General features: G+C 41.4%; 1 protein-coding gene across 2 annotated transcripts in view; it reads right to left on the minus strand.

Annotated features, from left to right (window-relative positions):
- usp25 (ubiquitin specific peptidase 25) overlaps positions 1-18,938 on the minus strand; it is a 40,940-nt gene that overhangs the window by 4,382 nt on the left and 17,620 nt on the right. Inside the window, exons 11-23 of one of the 2 annotated variants that reach the window (XM_034226799.1) lie at positions 17,245-17,372; positions 17,062-17,157; positions 16,035-16,199; positions 14,494-14,732; positions 14,338-14,408; positions 14,007-14,235; positions 11,285-11,563; positions 7,953-8,092; positions 5,903-6,076; positions 4,124-4,219; positions 2,736-2,914; positions 874-952; positions 636-715 (exon numbers count right to left, since the gene is read on the minus strand). In XM_034226799.1, coding sequence (XP_034082690.1) covers positions 636-715; positions 874-952; positions 2,736-2,914; positions 4,124-4,219; positions 5,903-6,076; positions 7,953-8,092; positions 11,285-11,563; positions 14,007-14,235; positions 14,338-14,408; positions 14,494-14,732; positions 16,035-16,199; positions 17,062-17,157; positions 17,245-17,372 — 1,955 coding nt within the window. The remainder of the gene's footprint in view (positions 1-635; positions 716-873; positions 953-2,735; positions 2,915-4,123; positions 4,220-5,902; positions 6,077-7,952; positions 8,093-11,284; positions 11,564-14,006; positions 14,236-14,337; positions 14,409-14,493; positions 14,733-16,034; positions 16,200-17,061; positions 17,158-17,244; positions 17,373-18,938) is intronic. The other variant, XM_034226798.1, reaches the window with a different exon arrangement.

Genomic DNA, 18,938 nt, shown 5'->3' on the forward strand with positions numbered 1-18,938 from the left:
AGGAGTTAACAGCAGTGGACTGTGCCTAAGTACATTCTTGAGGTATTTTTACTTTACTTGAGTGTTTAAATGTATTGTTACTTAATACTTCTACTCTTAAAATTGTACTTTTACTCCGCTCTTTAGGTACTTTGCATTAATGATATAAAATAAAAATAAACACATTAATGAAGACTTAAATAATACCATGGGTATTTCTTCTCACACTATGACCACCCTTCTCTTTTCAAATAAGCCATTCTGCATAACAAGTACTTTTTGAGGTTTAAGTACAGTATATGTTGATGCCAATACTTTTACTTAAGAACTATTTTTGCATGAGTTTTTCTACACTCTGGTATTTCTACTTTGACTTAAGCACAGGATCTAAGTACTTGTTTTACCTCTAGAATGAACTCGATGAACTCACTGCACAACTATAAAGCGTGCAGACTGTGAGCTGCTGCCCTCTGCAGGTGACATTTAACATTTATTGGCTGCTACAGATGGGAAATGAACTAAGAAGAGTATCATTAAAAAGGGTTGCACTTTTGATGTGTAACACTGAACTCATTTGACTTAAAGCTCTCTCAAAATAGTTGCAGATTGAGTTCATGGTTTCTAATATTAGAAGCACTGGAAAGGTGTCGTCATACTTTGTCTTCTGAAAGAGCTCCAAGCCAGTCATCATGGAGATGGTTGTCTCACGGAAATTCCGGTAGGCCTGATGCCACATCTGTTAAAGATAAACAGACGTCACTTAAATTCAAATACAAGGTGAAGCATCCATGCATTAAGTGGATTGTAATGATTAACTACGTCTAAGTAAAGGTAATATACAATACTGCATTATTAAAGGTAGTGTAAGATGACTCAGAAGACAATGCTGCTCACCTCATATTCATCCATGTTGACCTCCTCAGGCTTAATGAGGTCCAGTTTTGCACGTGCCACATTCATTATGCTCTTACATCTGTGGGGGGGGGGGAGATGATGTGTCATTGTGAGGTACTCCATGATGAAACAGTCCTCCCTGCCCGGGGCCTAATGAATCACTCTTTACTGCTGAGAGGAGGAGTGAAACACTCCTCCCGAGGCTCCTATTGAGGCCACATGCACACATAAATCTAATTATCTGGCTCAAAATAGCGGAGGAGGGAGAAATCAATGTTCTACTCATGAATATGGATCGAGGCCAACAAGCGTAGTTTAAAAGTTTTAAGAGATAGTATTGCAAACCATAATGACATGAAGATCACAATGTTAATCGGGAGGGAATCCTAATATATCTCATTGTTGGGCATGTCTCCTACGATTTGTTTTTGAATATAAGAAGAGGGCATACGAGCCGAGAGGACTTGCTCAGTTTGTGCTGACAGTAAATGTGTCAGAGGGAAGCTCTCTGCTGCCCTCTGCAGGCCATTCTGAGAGGGAAGCTCTCTGCTGCCCTCTGCGGGCCATTCTGAGAGGGAAGCTCTCTGCTGCCCTCTGCAGGCCATTCTGAGAGGGAAGCTCTCTGCTGCCCTCTGCAGGCCATTCTGAGAGGTTCATTTGATTTTAATGCTCATGATTTATCAAGGGGCTTAAAAAAGAGAATAATAATAATACAAATAACAATACATGTTATTTATATAGCACTTTTCCTGGTTTCCTGTGTTCCATATTTGTTTGAACAGCCAGTTTTCATTGAGTGTATCAGAATCAGAATATTTTCTTTATTTATTCTAGGGAAAATTGTGTTTTGTGAAAGTTGCTCTATTTTGGAATGAATTCAATAAAAACAGATTTGAAAAATAGAATACAAATATTCAAAACAAAAGTTAAGGAAAGAATGTGAAACAAAACAATACAAAAAAAAAGAACTAAAAGTACAAATGTGTAAAAAAAAACAAGTAAAATATCGAACAAAAGATTAAGAAATATAATAAAATATGTATATAAACATAGGTAGTTAAAGTAAGAATGTGCATTTATTTAAATGTAATTAAATAAAGATATTTTTATAATCATAGGAAGTTAAACTAAGAACTTGCAGAAAAAAGATAAAATGTGTATATTTACATAATAAGTTATTTTAATATTACTTAAAGGTGGTCATTTTGGAGAAACCAGCTCGAGTGCGCTAGAATTTGAAAATACACAGCCGGAAAAAATCTGCCACTTCCTCACAGAGCTCCTTGTTTGTTTGTAGCCTTTATTTAACCAGGTGAAAGCCCCTTGAGATCAAAAGATCTATTTTTCAAGGGTGACCTGCAGCACACACGAACGCGCACATGACCAATGAGGGCACGAGATAAGTTTGTGCACAGATGGAAGGCTGACAGGCAGGTAGACCATCCAGTTACTTTAGCTGGGCCGGCTAAAATGATTGGTCGCCCTTTTTACAGCGTCACGGCTTCCACAGACACATTTTTTATGGATTTTTTGTCAAAGCACTTAAGATATTCATTGCTATCGTGATGTTAAGAGCATTCCATGGAATATAACAACAAGTGTATCTCGAGCCGGCTTCTCAAACTTACCTACCCCACCTTTAATATCGAATAGATAAATACAAATAACATGTATTTTTACAGAGGCATTTAAAGTAATAGTGTGCAGTAAAAAAAGAATACAAAATATTCATATAAAACACAAGATGTTAAAGTAAAACGTCCACATTTTGCTACATTATGTAACACATGTTTATTAGAATATATCATGTGGAGTTTTAGTGTTATTAACATATGAATGCTGAGCTGCACAGTGTAGTGTACCTCTCATCGAAGGCCAGGTTCCTGTCAGCAAACTGTGTGAGCAGAGTCCTCTCCAGAATCTTCTTTGGCGCCTGGTTCTGGATGAAGTAGACGATGATGTGCTGTATGCGGTAGTCATTCTCAGGGGGGGTGTCCTCCTGGGCGAATCTCAGGAGACGAGCATACTCCAGCTTTATGGCCTGCCCGGAAACAAGAGGGGACGAGTCACAGTTCAAAACTAAGACTAAGGTCAAAGCAGTACGGACTTAAGGACATCTACTTACTCAGGTCCTCTTGAGTCGGGTACTTAGAAGTAACTTGCAAAGAGTTTTTCGTTGAATTTAAAATGTAATGTTTATGCCAGATTATAAAACTGTCGGACAGATAACACGGAGTTGATTTTTTAAAGTTAAAACACAGCTTTCCGGCTAATTTCTCAGCAAAACATTAGTATTTTAAGAGATTGCAGTCAAATAGATTCTACAAATGCACAACCAAGTCATTGTCAACACCAGGTGCAATCATAATGGCATTACTCCCTCTGTGGAAAAGTGATAGGTTCCCTGGGTATTTAGAGCGTGGACATTATTCCAGGGTTCTTCAGCGTGGTTGGTATCCTACTTAACCATCATTCATTTAAACAGACAATGCATTCATGATTCAAATGTTTCCTAGAGCATGGAGTTCTTTATTGATCTTAGTTTTGCTATAAAAATGCACAAGATTGATGAACTTTACTTCAAAAAGGTACAAAACCCTAACCCTATGCATGATGTTCCTAAAGTTAATGAGTAATTGTGTTAAAGAATCATTATCAGAAGCATATTTTTGCATATCGACTTGTTTCGCCCCTAGAGATATATCTCTTCCCAAAATCTACAGCTCCTCTACCACAACCAACAGCAACAAGTGGACATAGAGAACTACATGTTGCTAAATCCACCGCGGGGCATAAGGAAGGGCAACCATGCTCGGGGGTCTTCTTCGCTGCTTTTGGTGTATTTTGTGGCGCCACTTACAGGCCCGGCATATGTACTACCAGCGCTTTTGAGCGGTCTCGTGTGAACGGAAGACTTTTTTGATATCGTGTTCGGTTCGTTTGTGTTTCGTATGCGTGTAAATGGGATCTTAATGATCAGAAAGTTAAAAGGATTTGGGGAAAATAAGTTTGGATGTGTCTGATTTTAATAATGTTATGTGCTGCAAAGAGAGTTTGTGCAGCTTTCCCCTAAAACGACAGCCTCATGTGATTTTGAGGTGAAATAACTATTTCACTGATAAATACTGTATTTGCAATTTTAACTCCAACTTTTTATCGACCAGAAGAACGTACAAAGGGTAAGACCAAGAAAAAGAGACACATAAAGGATGTAGATAGAGTGATTTAGTGAAGGAAAGATGGTGTGTACCTTAAAAAAGGCCGCCTCAGGGCCACTCTCTTCAAACACGCTGCTGGATTTGCCAATAGCCATAATTATACCCTGCATCTTGGGGGTCATCATCGCCTGGCCGAGAAGCAGGAACCATGTCAAACAACACAATGAGTCCTTGTGACGCACGGAGTAAAATCAACCACCATGAAGCACACCAGAGTGAGTGCATGCCAGGCATCAGTCAGCAGACCATGCATTGGTTAGAGTGACACATCTGTGAGGGACTGAGCCAGACAGTTCAATGGCACGATGCGCAATCCTCACGAGGATAATGTGTGGCAGCCATAAGGCAGCTGTGTGTGACAGAGAGGGAACAGTGCAGGAATACTGAGCAGCAGCTGACCCACCACCATCCACCCCTGAAGGAAGCTATGCAAACTATAAAACATCTTCTGTGGGGGCATTCCACTTTATCTGCAGGTGAAAGGTAGGTAACATATAACAGCATGTTCAGATCAAAACACCAGGCTGTGCTCTCATATTTTTTCACAGAGCGAAGCCTTCTGCTAAAGGTCAAACTGCCTCTGTGCCAAGATGCAGACTAGCTCAAGAAGAGACTTTTCAAACTACAGAAAAAGCAGGAAGGCCAACAAATACCCTTCTTCCACTGAAATGAATGATATTCGAGGGCTCGTTTGGTTTGTGGTTGATCCAACTTGCAATTCACTTAAGAACCAGTTTGCTTTTCGTCCGACCAGAGCCCTGTTAGAGCCACGTCACACCTGGCGTCACTGTTTACCTCACGATGACGCCAGGGTAAATATCCCTCAAAATAACAACAACAGCGGACTACGCTCATGTTATTATTAAACTTGCAGAGCTAGATTGCATTACAAGCATGACTCCTCCAAGTTTATTCTATTCTTCAGAGTGATGTAGCTAATGCTACTCCACTATGATTTAGCAGCATTATCCAACTGCTGGAGTGATAGATTGGTTCCAGCGTGTTTCACCAGCCTATTGTGTCCCAATGTGTGGTCGTAGTAGATGCATATTTCCCCGTAAATGTATATTTTTCAGTCTTAATTGACAATGTTTGGCAAGATTGCTCTGTCATGTGAAAAAACATACAATAAAGGAATGTATACATTTCTCTCATATTACATGGGTGGCGTTAGCCTAGCCACCAAAGCCAGTCTGACTAATCAATTACTGAATTAATTAATTTAGAGCCAAAAAACTAATTAGTACTTGTATTAGTTTTGGGGTGTTCTGGAGTAATGCGATCAAACATTAGATAAAACTCCCAAGTCACAGAACATTAACCAATCAGATGTATGACATATTCATTATTCACCATAACTGCTTTGAATGAGTAGGTACTTAGCTACGACAATGATCACAAACTGTTAGTTGTTTAAATTATGGTAAAAAATGTATATCTCACACATATGCCTGGTTCTGGACGTTTCTATAAATAATGTGTGGTTGCGTTCTAGCCACTCAATGTCTGTGCTACTGCTTCTGCAACAACGTTCTACTCTCGCCATGAACTGTACATGCCCCCCCCCCAGCATCCGATGATGCAGTGTCGGCTGAGCAGATTGTTGTTGCTACAGTTGAACCAATGTTGGGGCTGTGTGGAAAAGGGGTGAAAGAAGTCAGTCTTAGTGCGTAGCATTTCCCAGCCTTAAGCCCGACCTGGTTTCAGAAGCAGGAGTGCAAACCCTTTCAGCCGCTCTCACTCCACATATCAAACAGGCACAGAAACCCCAGCACAATAAGGGAGAGAAGGTTTGTCTGGGCGAGCACTACCTCGTCATCGTACCCCCCCTCCTCTGTCTCAATGACAAAGGTCCCCACATTAGGAATGGCCACCTCTACCGTGCACTGGCAGGGGGATTCCTCCTCCGTGACCAGGTCAGAAGGGGGGGAGGAGGGGAGGCTCATATGGACATCAGGCTGAGGAGAGGAGGGAGGGGGGGGAGACTGTAGAGAGAATGGGACACATGAAACAGAAGACTGATGGAAAGGAGATGAACATTTAAAAATAAAAATGTCCTATTTTGATAGCAGATTACACAAATGTATGTACTCACCAATTATAATATTGACTTTCATTAGTTCAGTTTACCAATAATATTTATTTCTAAAATAAAAAACAGACGTTCAGTTTTCGGTTAACATTACAAATATATGGTTTAGTAAATTGTAATGCTCATCTGTATTTGTAAGACATTTATTTTCTTTTACTTTTTTGGTATTGTATTATTACTTTCACCAAAAGAACAAAAATAACTACAAACTTTAGCTTAACCATACAAATGTCCCTTTTAAGAGTTGGCATATAAAGCTCTCACGTGTGTCTTTATTCTAATTTTAGCTTGATAAGATTCGAGGAGAAACCACAGTGGAATATAGGAAGAGCAGTACCCATCGAACATACTGCCTGATAGATGAAATCACTTTCAATACTCAGACTCAATGGGCACAACAGTGGACAGCAATGGTGGAAAACTCCTTAGTTGTCATTCTGTTCTAAAATGCATTACAATTCCTTAAGTTCTTATATTAGAATAAGAAATGTCCTCTTTGTGATACTATCTCTCACAGCAGCTCAGCAGAGAGTGAAAGATTTGGAACCTATTATTCGTTGGCCAGTGAGGGCCGATGTCTTGTTCTGATCAACCTGTGCACAGTACTCATTATTTTTAAGCTTTGGTTGGTGTGGTTTTTTGGCTCGTCACCGAGTCTGTTTGTCTGTTGTAGAGTTTATTTTCTGGAAAAACAGCTGCCCTCTTCGTCATTATGAGACCTGTGAGGCTGAACCCTCTTCGTCATTATGAGAGCTGTGAGGCCGAACCCTCTTCGTCATTATGAGACCTGTGAGGCCGAACCCTCTTCGTCATTATGAGACCTGTGAGGCTGAACCCTCTTCGTCATTGTTACGTGCCGTAGTGTTTGTGTGGTCGTGTATGTGTGTTTCTCTCTCTCCCTCTGATTCCCCAGGTGCAGCCTGATTGTCCCCAGGTGCAGCCTGATTGTCCCCAGGTGCAGCCTCTCCCCAGGGGCTCCGAATTCCTAATCAGGGCCTCCATATAGGCCCGGAGGAAGACTGCAGTGGGCTCTCCGTTTTTCCTCCTCTGGCTGCATGTGTGCAGACCTGTGTGTTGCCATTTGATAGGAGGGGAGCTCCGTGCTATAATCGATGCTGTATAATTCTGTGCAAATTGGCTGGTGAGCCTGTGTTTCTTTTTTGGTCATTAAACGACTGGTGCGTTACTAAGAGATCGGTTTTCTCTCCTTTTTTTGTCGTGCTTGGTCATCCTTGTGTGTGGTTACTTCCCTTTGTACCCCCCTAGATTTAGAAGGGAACGTAACAGTCATTATGAGAGCTGTGAGGCCGAACCCTCTTCGTCATTATGAGACCTGTGAGGCTGAACCCTCTTCGTCATTATGAGACCTGTGAGGCTGAACCCTCTTCGTCATTATGAGAGCTATGAGGCCGAACCCTCTTCGTCATTATGAGAGCTGTGAGGCCGAACCCTCTTCGTCATTATGAGAGCTGTGAGGCCGAACCAAAAACAGTGAGGTCAGAACACCTAAACTATAAGCTCAAATGCAAATAAAGAAGTAGGCAATGTTAGTGGGGTTACAATGTGATTAGGGATACACAAAATAAGTTAATTTCTCAACTGTTTTTTTTTTCTTGAATATGACAGCCAGGAGACAAAAATATCACTTGATTTGATAAATTATGACTCCTACTTAGAAACAAAGATGACTCCATGCAGTTTTGGTAACCAAAATGAATAAAGTGACATTAAAGAGTGAGTGAGAGTGTTGCACTCCATGTGTTACATACAGCGTTTAACAAAGCTTCGGGGCTCCTGGCCTCCTGCTCGGACACGGCCCTGGAGATGGCCCTCTCAGTGTCCTCCTGCAGCTGCTTGGAGTCGTTGGTGGGGGACGGCTGCTCCATGTACTCTGGGTCCTGCTGGGGCGCTGATAGAGGAAAACCACACAATAAGAGAAACGCATGGTTCTTGGGGCTTTCAAAGTTTTATTTGTAAATGTTTCTTTACTCTCTCTTTCAACACAGTGGCTTTTAACAGCTTTATTTGTATCAACCTATCTTATGTTCTTTCTCTAACACATAATGAAGGTTATTAAGCGTTTTAGCTCCAATGTTGTTCATATTGACCGCCATTTCCTTTATGAAGCCTCCCTGTATGTGTCCTCGCTGTCCTCACATCCCCGGACTGTGAGACAGACTCGGAGGAGCACAGGGATGTCAGTATTGTTTTTGAAGCAGGGAATAGGAAGTTACTTTTTAAAATGAAATGATGATTTATTTCCTTTTACAAACAGTGAAGCAGCTGGGCAGCAGTAGCAGATGTATTGCAGGACATGTGTTGGACACAGAGTGTATGGTTGGACTCTGTGTCACAGGCAGGTTGCACAGTAACATCAGAGGAGACAGGGGACATTTTAAATTCTCAAATTGCACGACAAAACAATGTAGAGATGATTGTTATATAATTGTATTCAATAAAAGCAACCACGTTAAACTGCATGAAGTGATTTGTAAACATGAATACAGAAGTGAAATTGGGAATGGGACTCATTTTTACCCTCTCAAAGAACTGAAATCAAGAACCGATCTGGGGTCTCATTTATAACGCCGTGCGTAGTATTCCCGTGGGAAGGTTGCTTACGTAGTAGAAATCCAAAAAATAGGTACAGAAATTTTCCGATTCACCAAACATTGCGCACCGGTGAGGAAAGTGCGTACAGCACTTCCTACGCCGGTTTCCCTTTAGAAATCACAACCGACTTGAAATGCGGTGCAGCTTTTTCGGGCTTCACGTAACGCCCATATTTGCCTATAAATAGCCAAAGAAACGCCCATTCATTCATTCTGACTGACTTTATGAAGAAGATCGCAGGAAATGACGACAGAACAGCTAAAAAAAACATCTCACACCGTGTCAGATTTTGGTTATTTTGGGGAGGTCGAGATAAATCATATTGTTTGGTGGATGCCGTTTGAACCAGAGTAGCAGCATGGAGGTCGGATCGTCACCAAAATAAATAAATAAGTGGTCCGAAAAAGGTTAATGACAAAAGAAATACACATAGCCTTCCTCAGGCAGTGTGTTTGTACCGGGGACAGGAGACCCCCCCTTGATGAGAGACTGTAAGAAGTGATCGGGGAATCCCTCCGGAGTGGAGTCATGACGACTGGATCTGAATTATGTTTTTGTATTTGGTGGTTTGTGTCCCAGCTGTCGATCAGCTGTGCGCAGCGTCTCCACTGCAGCCTGTGCATCTCAACCATCGCATCTAATTTTATTTATGGTATTATTTCCACATATTTCTCTCCATTCTTCCTTCTGCCAACGGTGTCGCAGTTTCTCGTCCCTCCCGTTTTTGTGCTTAGTGCGTACGCATGGGTCAGAGTTCGCGTGGAGGACCGCACATTTTCCCGTCAAGTTAGTATTTTATAAATCGCAAACATTGCGTAGAAACTGGCGTACGCCATCTTTTGAGCGTATATCCCCAGAACCGGAATAGTTCAAATCCAAACAATACCCAACGCTAATCCTAAAAGATTGCTGGTACGTTATCTCTAATACCTCATTCACACCAACACAACTCCGGTTCAAGCTCCGTGCTAGAGCTTTTCAGGTTCAGAACCAGTTCTTCAGTTTAGCTCTGGCTCTTTTCACACCGCCCAGAGTCCGACTGGTAATGCGTCGTTGCGTCATCGTTTGCGTCATGACGTAATCGTTCGCGTGCCTGCTTCATAAAGCCAAACCGCGCGGATGAAATCAGTTGCAATAATTTCTTATGGCTCTATCTGCAGCTTTTCCGGAGTCATTTCTGTGGTTTAGTTATATTCTTATAAAAAAGTGTACTCGTGTCAATAAAGGTTTTTTTAAAAACACAACTGCTTCCGAGGTCGGTCTTATTTCTTAAGGTGGACTGAACCATGAGTGTGGAGTAACGTTGTATCTTTCATTTAAATGAACTGTAACCTTCACCCAGGTATGTAACAGCTGTTCTCAAATGAACACGTGAAGTAAAGTTTAATATTTTTAGTTTTATAGATTTATAATGAGTTTTAATGAGAGGTGATCAACGTGAATGCTCAGGTTCCACCTTAACACGCAGACACGTTGCTTCACCATGAGCAGAAACCTTTATATATACAGTCTATGGCAGAAACACTGAAACTCTGAAACTCTTGTTAAGTTTCTCCATCGTTGTGTACAAACTGGATAAAACGCGGGCTTTTTGTTGTTGTTCAGGAGTTGATCTGTCTCTGCCCCTGCCCCCGCCTCGACGTAAGCGTGACGTATGTGGTGCTTTTGCTCTGGCCGGACAATTTTTTGGTGCTTGAAACGAACCGGATTCCGGAGCTAAGAGGCTGCTCCGCTGCGGTGTGAACAGGAAAACCCGGTGCTTTTCAAGCTCCAGCTCCGAACCGGCCCTGAAACACCGTTGGTGTGAATGAGGTATAATAGGCAACAATTCGTTTTTCATTTGCGACACTAAACATTAATAAATTGCAGTACCCATGTTCTCTTTCTCTGATACTTCGCTGAGTCACAGAGCAAACACAGATTTGCATTATGAGACATGGAACAATATTTTCCACAAACATCTATTTTCGGATATACTCCTCATACATAATACTACTAACCTTGCCCATTACTCTGTATCTTTTTAGGCACAATGATACCTCTTGAAAGCAGTTCTCACCCTCATTCAAATTATGATATCCTGTACATCTTTTATTTAGTTTTTCAGCATAATTTGTCATGTTTATTGTACTTACCTTTTTTGTATTTCTATTATATTTGTTGCAAACATTTCCTCTTATTTTTGTAATAATTGTATAATAGTTATATTTCTGATAAAAAATAAATAAATGCAATTCCTCTTACTCGGTTTATGTATGCACCTGTTTACACCAAAGCAGATTCCTTGTATATGTAAACCCACTTGGCGACATACCTGACGGGGAGCGCTAAAATGACACCACATTGCCTAAAAACTGATAAACTAGCAAAGAGCAAGAGCAGTAGAGCTGTAGAGTAAGATTGATGTCATATCCTTTAATAACTACAGGGGACACATTCTTTTGGCTGTGTTTATTCTCCTACCAAGTATTGATTCTCAATGACTTACTCTGCTGTGTCTGTTGAGACTCATGACCCTGACCTGAGTTGTCAGGAGGGCTGGACTCGATACTCATGGGCTGAGGGGAGGAGGTGCTGGAAGCTGCTGCTGCTGCTAAGGCTGCGGCCAGGGCCTGCTTCTCCTGCTGGGCCTTGCGGGCCTGCAGGGTGTCCCACTCCAGGATCTCCTTCTCAAACATCTCGTTGTCCCCCTTCACATACTGCTTCAGGTCAGGAGGCAGCTTGTCCATGCCGCTGAGGATCTGTCCCGTTTCTTTATCAAACTCCTCTGCACAAACAACACAAAGAAACAATGGTTGTAATGCTGATACTCTAATGGCGTTTTTCCACTGCAGGGCCTCGCTCGGCTTAGTACGGTATGGCTAGGCCTCGTTAGGCCAGGCTCACTTTATGCTGCGTTTCCATTAAAGTTTAGGAACTGGGGTAGTATCTATGGTAACGCAGTGTAGGTGGAGCCGTGACGTCATCTTCAATGCGAACCACAAAACCAACATCAGCCGTTAGCTCTCAGCAGTGGCGTTTCTATATGTGCAAAAGTGGTGGGGCACAAAAAACTTAGATGTCTATATATAAGCTTCTGCAGAGAGGTTCATCGCTGGCGAGGCACTGGCACTGACTCTTCAGGTTTACAAATATTATATTTTGACCTAAATCAAAATATAATATTATTTTCAAAAGCTTTTTTTGTCTGATGCTTCAATTAATTTTAACAGACAGTTCAACAGAAGGATACCCAAAAAAATGTAATTTTATCATTTAAATATTGAATTGTTCTCTCTTAGTAAGATCCCATTTTCAATAAAATTGTGGTCTTACCTTGACTTGAAGATGAAGTCCATTTGCCTATCCTTCTGGACAAAAATCTCTATTACTTTTTTGTAAAAGTCCTCCCTATCTTCTTGTAGTTTCAAAAGTCTATCATAAATCTAAATGATAGATTTATGATTCGAAAATGATAAAAGTAGGATATTATCTGGCTGAACAAAACGTGCATTTATCTAATAGGTACGTTTCCCACAGATCTTATTTTGAGCTATTTTCTAAAATCCTATGGAGAAATCTCATTGCTTTTTTGTGGAGGGAAGCCATGCGCAGCTTACTTTAGGACACGTCTCTCTCCTCCTCTTCACACACCACACTTTTCGCGGCACACGTACTTACAGCCAATCAGCTCTGAATTATGTGAGATGACGTATGGTGGGGATGGCAGCTCTATGCCCCTATGGTCATTATTTTTTTGCCACACACATTAAATAGGAAAATACTCTGAGCATGCGCAGTGTAGTTTTTACAGTCACCGTTCACTTAGACAGTGAGAGGGAGGGGCAGGATCGGGTTTTGTCCCACATGGCTCTAAACAGCTCAATAGGCACACACTGTAGACACTAATTAGAAGAACACATACTAAAACAGCAATGTACAGACGAATCAGATGATTAAACATGATCTTAAAATATATTTTAATTTATTTTTGCATTTTGTTGTAATCATTATTTTAATACTTTCTGCTGACACTAGGTGGGGCTGTGCCCCTAATGACCAGTCGCCACTGGCCCTCAGAGCTCACAGCTCCTCATATCTGTTCAGAAACTAGACAAGAGTTAAACAAGTACAAACCACAGACTGTCTGTCTCATGGCGAATTCCGGCGCTGGTTTATTTATGTCTGTAGGCCGTTGTTGTGAGCGTGGACGGTCGGAGCATATACAACGTTAGCTTAGCCGATCTCTATTCAGAAAACACGCGTTTTAAAAGGTTTTTCGCCTGCCGTCTTGTCAAAGCATTAATTCATGGTTTTTACTAACCGGTATCAGTATGTTGTTACTTCGGCATCATTTTGAAACTTGTATTACAAGTAAATCACGGTCAAATATGTTCATCTTGTTGTAGTTGCCAGCGATTCTCTCACTAGTATAGCATACTCAGCTTGGTTGTTGGCCCGGAAAGAACCTCGATTTTGGAGAGCCAGAAAAACTGTGAAAAAGTACCCCGCTAGCCGGAACTACGCCTAGTGGAAACGCAACCAAAAACGGGCCGGGCACGGCACGCTTATACCGCGGTGTAGTGGAAATGCGCCATAATGTGATAATAATAATGCCAAATAATCTTTGCTACTTATTTTCAGTGCTACACTTAGAATACTAGAAATAAAAGCGCTTTTGTTATCGAGCGACTTAAAACTCAAACCTATGCTCTTTATTTATTTATTCATACATTATATAGTTTTTGTATATATTTAAATGTATTGCTGTATTTGTGTTAATAATGTTACAAAGGTAACTATTCAAAGTGCTTACATGTCAGTTGATATCTTTTGAATTGTATTATTATTTTTGACATTGTTGACATGTATGTTTCTTGTTGTTGTCTCCTGTGTGTCTTACAACGTTGAAAGACAATGATAGAAAAAAAGAACTCAATTGTTCTTGTTCTATTTTTGTCATTTTCACTTCAACAGCAGGTCTTAAGTGGCCAAATCACTACAATCTGTCCAAGAGGAGATATGGATTCAGCTTCAAAACTTTTTTAAAGTGACATATTAGATAAGTGTTAAATGAACAAAAGCTCAGGGGTAAGGCTGTATAATTACCGGGGTCTAATACAAAGCTAATATCTGTTTATGTCACAATAATATCTGAATTATGAACAGAGGCAAACAAAGATAGCCTCCAAATGATCCCCACTGCTGGCTAAAGCGTGGTCCCTGTGTACCTTCTATGAGGAAGGGCTTCTTGTCGTTGATGTACATCAGACAGTAGGCACTGGCGTTGCGGTAGCCTCCAAACGAGTCCCTGACCAGCTCCTCCCAGGAAGACTTGGTGACGGAGATGTCGTTGTACTTCATCCAGCAGCGCTGATGGGGGTCGTAGATGTAAGCCCAGTAGTGGCCTGCATTGGCCTGGCCTTCATGGACAAGCACTGCATGGAGCCGGTATGGAACCTGGAACAAGAGACAGGATATTAAAAAAAGCTGATAACAAGCAGTTGATGGGGATATACTGTATATTGCGAATATGGCTGATTATAGAAAAGTGCTGCACACCTGCATCATTGATTTGTCAGAGTACATTAGCTCAACAGTTCTGTGGATTCTGTTTATGCTGCCCTGCAGATCTGAGAGGAAGAAAATAACAACATATCTTAGTAAGATGCGTTCTGCTTTAACAGAGGAACACGTCATTCATGATGAAGGACCTACCACGAGTGTCATTCTCCACTTCACTCCTCCAACGGTGCAAGCAGCCCTCGAGCACCCTCAGCTCTTCATCCGAGATGTGCCTCGGAGCGGGGTGCATGGGGAGGTCGGGGGGTAACCGGGACTGGGTAAAGGGCTTATGGATGGGTATCCTGTGCTGCTGGGCTGCAGTGGGAGCTGTGGTGGGAGCTGAGGCAGGGCCTGAGCTCTCTGCAGCCGGCAAGGAGTCCTGCTCTGTTGTGCTGGAGGGAGAAGGTAAGGGTATGTCAGAAACAATTTAAAAAGCTTCATTATAAAGGGTCTGCCAATAGCAGGATGGTGTGTTGGGGTATTGTGTAAGTGGCTCTAATTAGACCCTGTGATTGTTGATCTTATCGCCTTATAAAACTTTCGGCCCCAATAGACGCTTTCACACCAAGTACTTTTCCCAGAAATAGTTCCCGGAACTTTTATTTCCCCGGAACTATCTAGTAGTTCACGCGTTCACACCGGAATAAGTCCCTGAGGGAGGATTACGCAAATGAAGCCGCTGACGTCACTTCTTCTTCTTCTGCTGCTTTGGGTTTACTTCACGGCGTATACGGAGCCCCCCGGAGTCCGGGACTTTGGGTGGCAGTAAATCGCCACCCGAAGCCCCGGGTAAATCGCCAGAAGCGCCGACACCTCCTCATCACTCCACCGATCCCACGTTTTATTTTGTGTTGCCATAAGTTAGTCTCTCTCCGTTGGTGCGCTGGGCTAATGCTAATAATGCTAATGCAAGGAAATAAAATGGCGGCTTCACAAAAGCTTTTCAGAGTTTTACGGTGCATGGTTTACAATTCGCCCAGCCAATAGAAATTGGAACCTTTTTCTCTCATGAAAGTCCCTGCTCTCTAGCAGGGACTAAAAAGGGGTGAAAAGGTTCCAGAAAAATATATTTTTGGTGTGAACGCAACATTCCAGGAACTATCGGAACTATTTCTGGGAAAAGTACTCCGGTGTGAATAATAAATAAATATTAATATTTTATATAGGAACATTTGAGAATTGGTTGTTTGTTTTTTTGTTTAAAGCTAAACTATAACAACATAATATTAGGAACACTCAAGGCGCTATTACAAAACGATATATAAATACAAATATAAAATTCTACTTTATATTTTGCTCATTTCTGTTCCTTATTATCTCTTTTAAAATTACACAGCTCTATCAATTGTAATATAATGCACATATGTCATTTTGCATATACATTTTTCACATTATCTGTATACTTGCTTTTTTATTTTAAAGTAGTTTTAATAGTTTGCTTCTTCTTTACAATCTATTTCCTCCAACTGTGTTTATATACAGACCATTATACACTAAATACAATTCTGATTTTGATTCTCATTCTGATGATTACTAGTAAAAGAGAATATGAGATGCTTATGGAATTCATTTCCACTGATTCTTCCCATTGCTTGACTTTGCACTCCCATGCTTCCTGCTCCTGAAACACAGCAAGTGGTGGAAGGAGGGAAAGCACTGATAACATACAGCAGGATATCTTTTATGGAACCTGCCTTTGTGTGGGCAGCTGTTGTCCTGTTGTACCACCAGGGGGAGCTGATGTGTCAATGTCTTCCACTGGGGAGGTGCACACAGGCTTACTGGAGGCAAACTCCATGGCATACTGGAGGACATCTGCCAGAGGAAACCTCTTGGGGCCTGAGCCATAACTCAGATACCTGAGAGGGAACAGAGAGTCAGGGTGAGTGTCAAAGAGATGCAGGTGAGCCCAGAGAGGGAGATATAATGACTTCCTACACGTTGTCAAGTTGGACATCAACTGGTCTGATCTTTCTTGTAATCAAAACGTTGCAAAGGACACTCTATTCAAGGGAATATGTATATCAGTTTTGGCCAAAAGAGCACATATGTATTTCTCTCTCCAAAAACACCATAAATACAATTTTGAATAAGCATTTTTATATTTGTGGCCAGCAGGTTGTTTGGATTCATGGTGACTAAACTGTCCCCAGTGAACAAAAGAGAAGAAGAACGAGAAAACAGAGCAAGAGAAGGAGAGAGTTTAAAAGACAGAGTGCTGGACGACAGAGAAATCAGCAGAAGACGACAGGAAGTAAACACTAACGGTAGGAGTAGAAGACAGTAAGTGGCACTAGTAACAGGTGTGGGCTGTGGCAGTGTTTAAAGACTGGTTAATATAAAAGAAAATGTGAACAGACTTCACAGTTACAGACACCTTGATACAGGCTGCCGTTATTTTAAGATGCATTTCTGCAGCTGCAGTTTAACCCTTTCTACACAGTAGAATGCCTATGTTTTCTTAGTGATAGGAATACAATCATTTCTAAATCATTAGAATCATGTTTAAATCAATGTGTTGTGTCAAATTATTGATTTATTTAGAAAATAGCAGCGTAATAACCCCAACAGGATCCAGACGGGGGGACCGCCTCATATTATCCCTTAAAGGAATTAAAGGCAGGCAAAAAGAAGGCAGGCTCAGAGCACAACATGACTCTCCATTACCGTCTTTGTTGACCTTTGCTAAAACAGTTATTGTTGAACACTGGAGAAAAGTACCTCTCCAGCCGCTGTTGCAGAAGAGTCAGATGCTCTTTCAGCCTCCTGATCTCCTCCCTCTTGATCCTGGTTGTCTCCCTGTTCCTGTCCATGTACCTGACAAAACAAAAACACATCAGAGGTGTTCATCATTTACTTACTTGGGATTCATTGTTATTTACTGCAGAGACAAACTGCTCGTACCTGTCCATGTAGAGCATGGAGGGGAACTCCAGCTTGTTGTGGATCTTCTCAGGTCGTCCCAGAGCTTGGTTGAACTCAAACCTTGACAGTTCAAAGGTCAACACGGGAGGGAGCTCTGTGAACCAGTGCTGAAAGAAAATGTGGATATTGAGTTTTAATAATGTTGTGTAAACATAGAGTTTGGTCAGACCTTTTCCCTTTAGAGAAGAATTCCTTAAACATTCACTTGTCACACATCCAGTGGTACCTTGTGGTTTAGTGACGTCCCTAAACTCTTTATTAGTGGTCTATGCGAACACTTATTATAAGGGGCACTGGTGCCAATAGCTGAAGAAAATATAAAGAAAACAACATTAATAATCTTTTTAAAAACAATTGACATACAGTAGGCTTAAATTGAATCCTAAAATAAACCAACATATTCCCTATTCCACTAAAACTCGGTCACTGGTTCCTTCAAATACCAATAAAGTGCTCAGGGTTCTATACATTTAGAACCAGTTCAAACCATTTAATTGACATGAGCTCACTCTATTTTCCATTTTAAAATCAAATGAAATGAACAAATGGTGAGTATAATATAGTATAATAATTCATTTTGTGCTAGCACGTTCCTTTGGAAAGCCCTGGATTGGTTTGAGTGTCTTGAATGCTCCCTTCCTTCATTGTCATGGCTGCAGTGGGTGCTTTACTGATCTGTGTACTGGCCTGGTTACAAGCTGCTTCCAGCTACTCTGGGACAGTGTTGGTAAGACTACAGCTAAACAGAGATCAGATCCAGAATAGCAAAGGTGTGACAAAAGGCCAAGGAGGTGTGCCCTTTGAAGAGGATCCACTGCATAATCCCAAAAGAAAAAGACCGGATCATTTGCCCTTATTTCTCCTATCTACTGAAACCTAAGTCCAGTGCATGACATTAAGGATTTTGGGAGATGGCCCTGTGGGCCATCTAAGCTAATTTACAGATGGCCCTGAGCCCAATAGAGATTGCCCTGAAAAATGCCCACGGACGAAATGACGCACGAAGGGTTTGGGGGGCCTCCCCTAGAAAATTTAGATGTGTGCAGGTCTTAGATGCTGTCTGGTACATTCTCTAGACTGAATTATAAGATGAACCACCACAATATTATATGTTTCAATTGTATTCTTCATTTCACTTGTTTGTTTGTTCATGTTTGTGTTTGCTCGCTTGCCCTGCATAGCTATAAGAAATACTTAAGTTGTTGGTCAAGACACTTTCCATCTGATGAAGGCAAATGCCTTCCCAGATGTAAAAAATAGAAAACATTACATTCAGTTATAACTGCCAAAACAAACATTATTTACACTATTATGGCCCCTGTTAAAAATGTTTGTAATGTTATCTACTGTAAGTTGGTCGAACGAATGCCTCCTTATCCGGAAGCTGACCGAGCAGACCTGAGCAGCAGTCGAGAGGAGCCGAGCGCATCCGCGAAGCACACAAAATGGCGACGTCAGAGTTCCCGTTAGCCGGCAAATCTAAATCTCTTCGGTCAAAATATCCGGTCAAAATAATTTCCCTTTAGCGCAATACCACTTCAGTTGCGCCACTTATGTGACAGACAAGAAGAGTATGTGACAGACAAGAATAGTCAATTCTAATGTCTAACACGTAATGTGGAGAAAGAGATGTCCTGGATGGGTTGATTGTGCGTTGATCTGTTGGTAATGCC

This window comes from Gymnodraco acuticeps, unplaced genomic scaffold, assembly GCF_902827175.1.
Source record: "Gymnodraco acuticeps unplaced genomic scaffold, fGymAcu1.1, whole genome shotgun sequence".
Lineage (NCBI taxonomy): Eukaryota > Metazoa > Chordata > Actinopteri > Perciformes > Bathydraconidae > Gymnodraco > Gymnodraco acuticeps.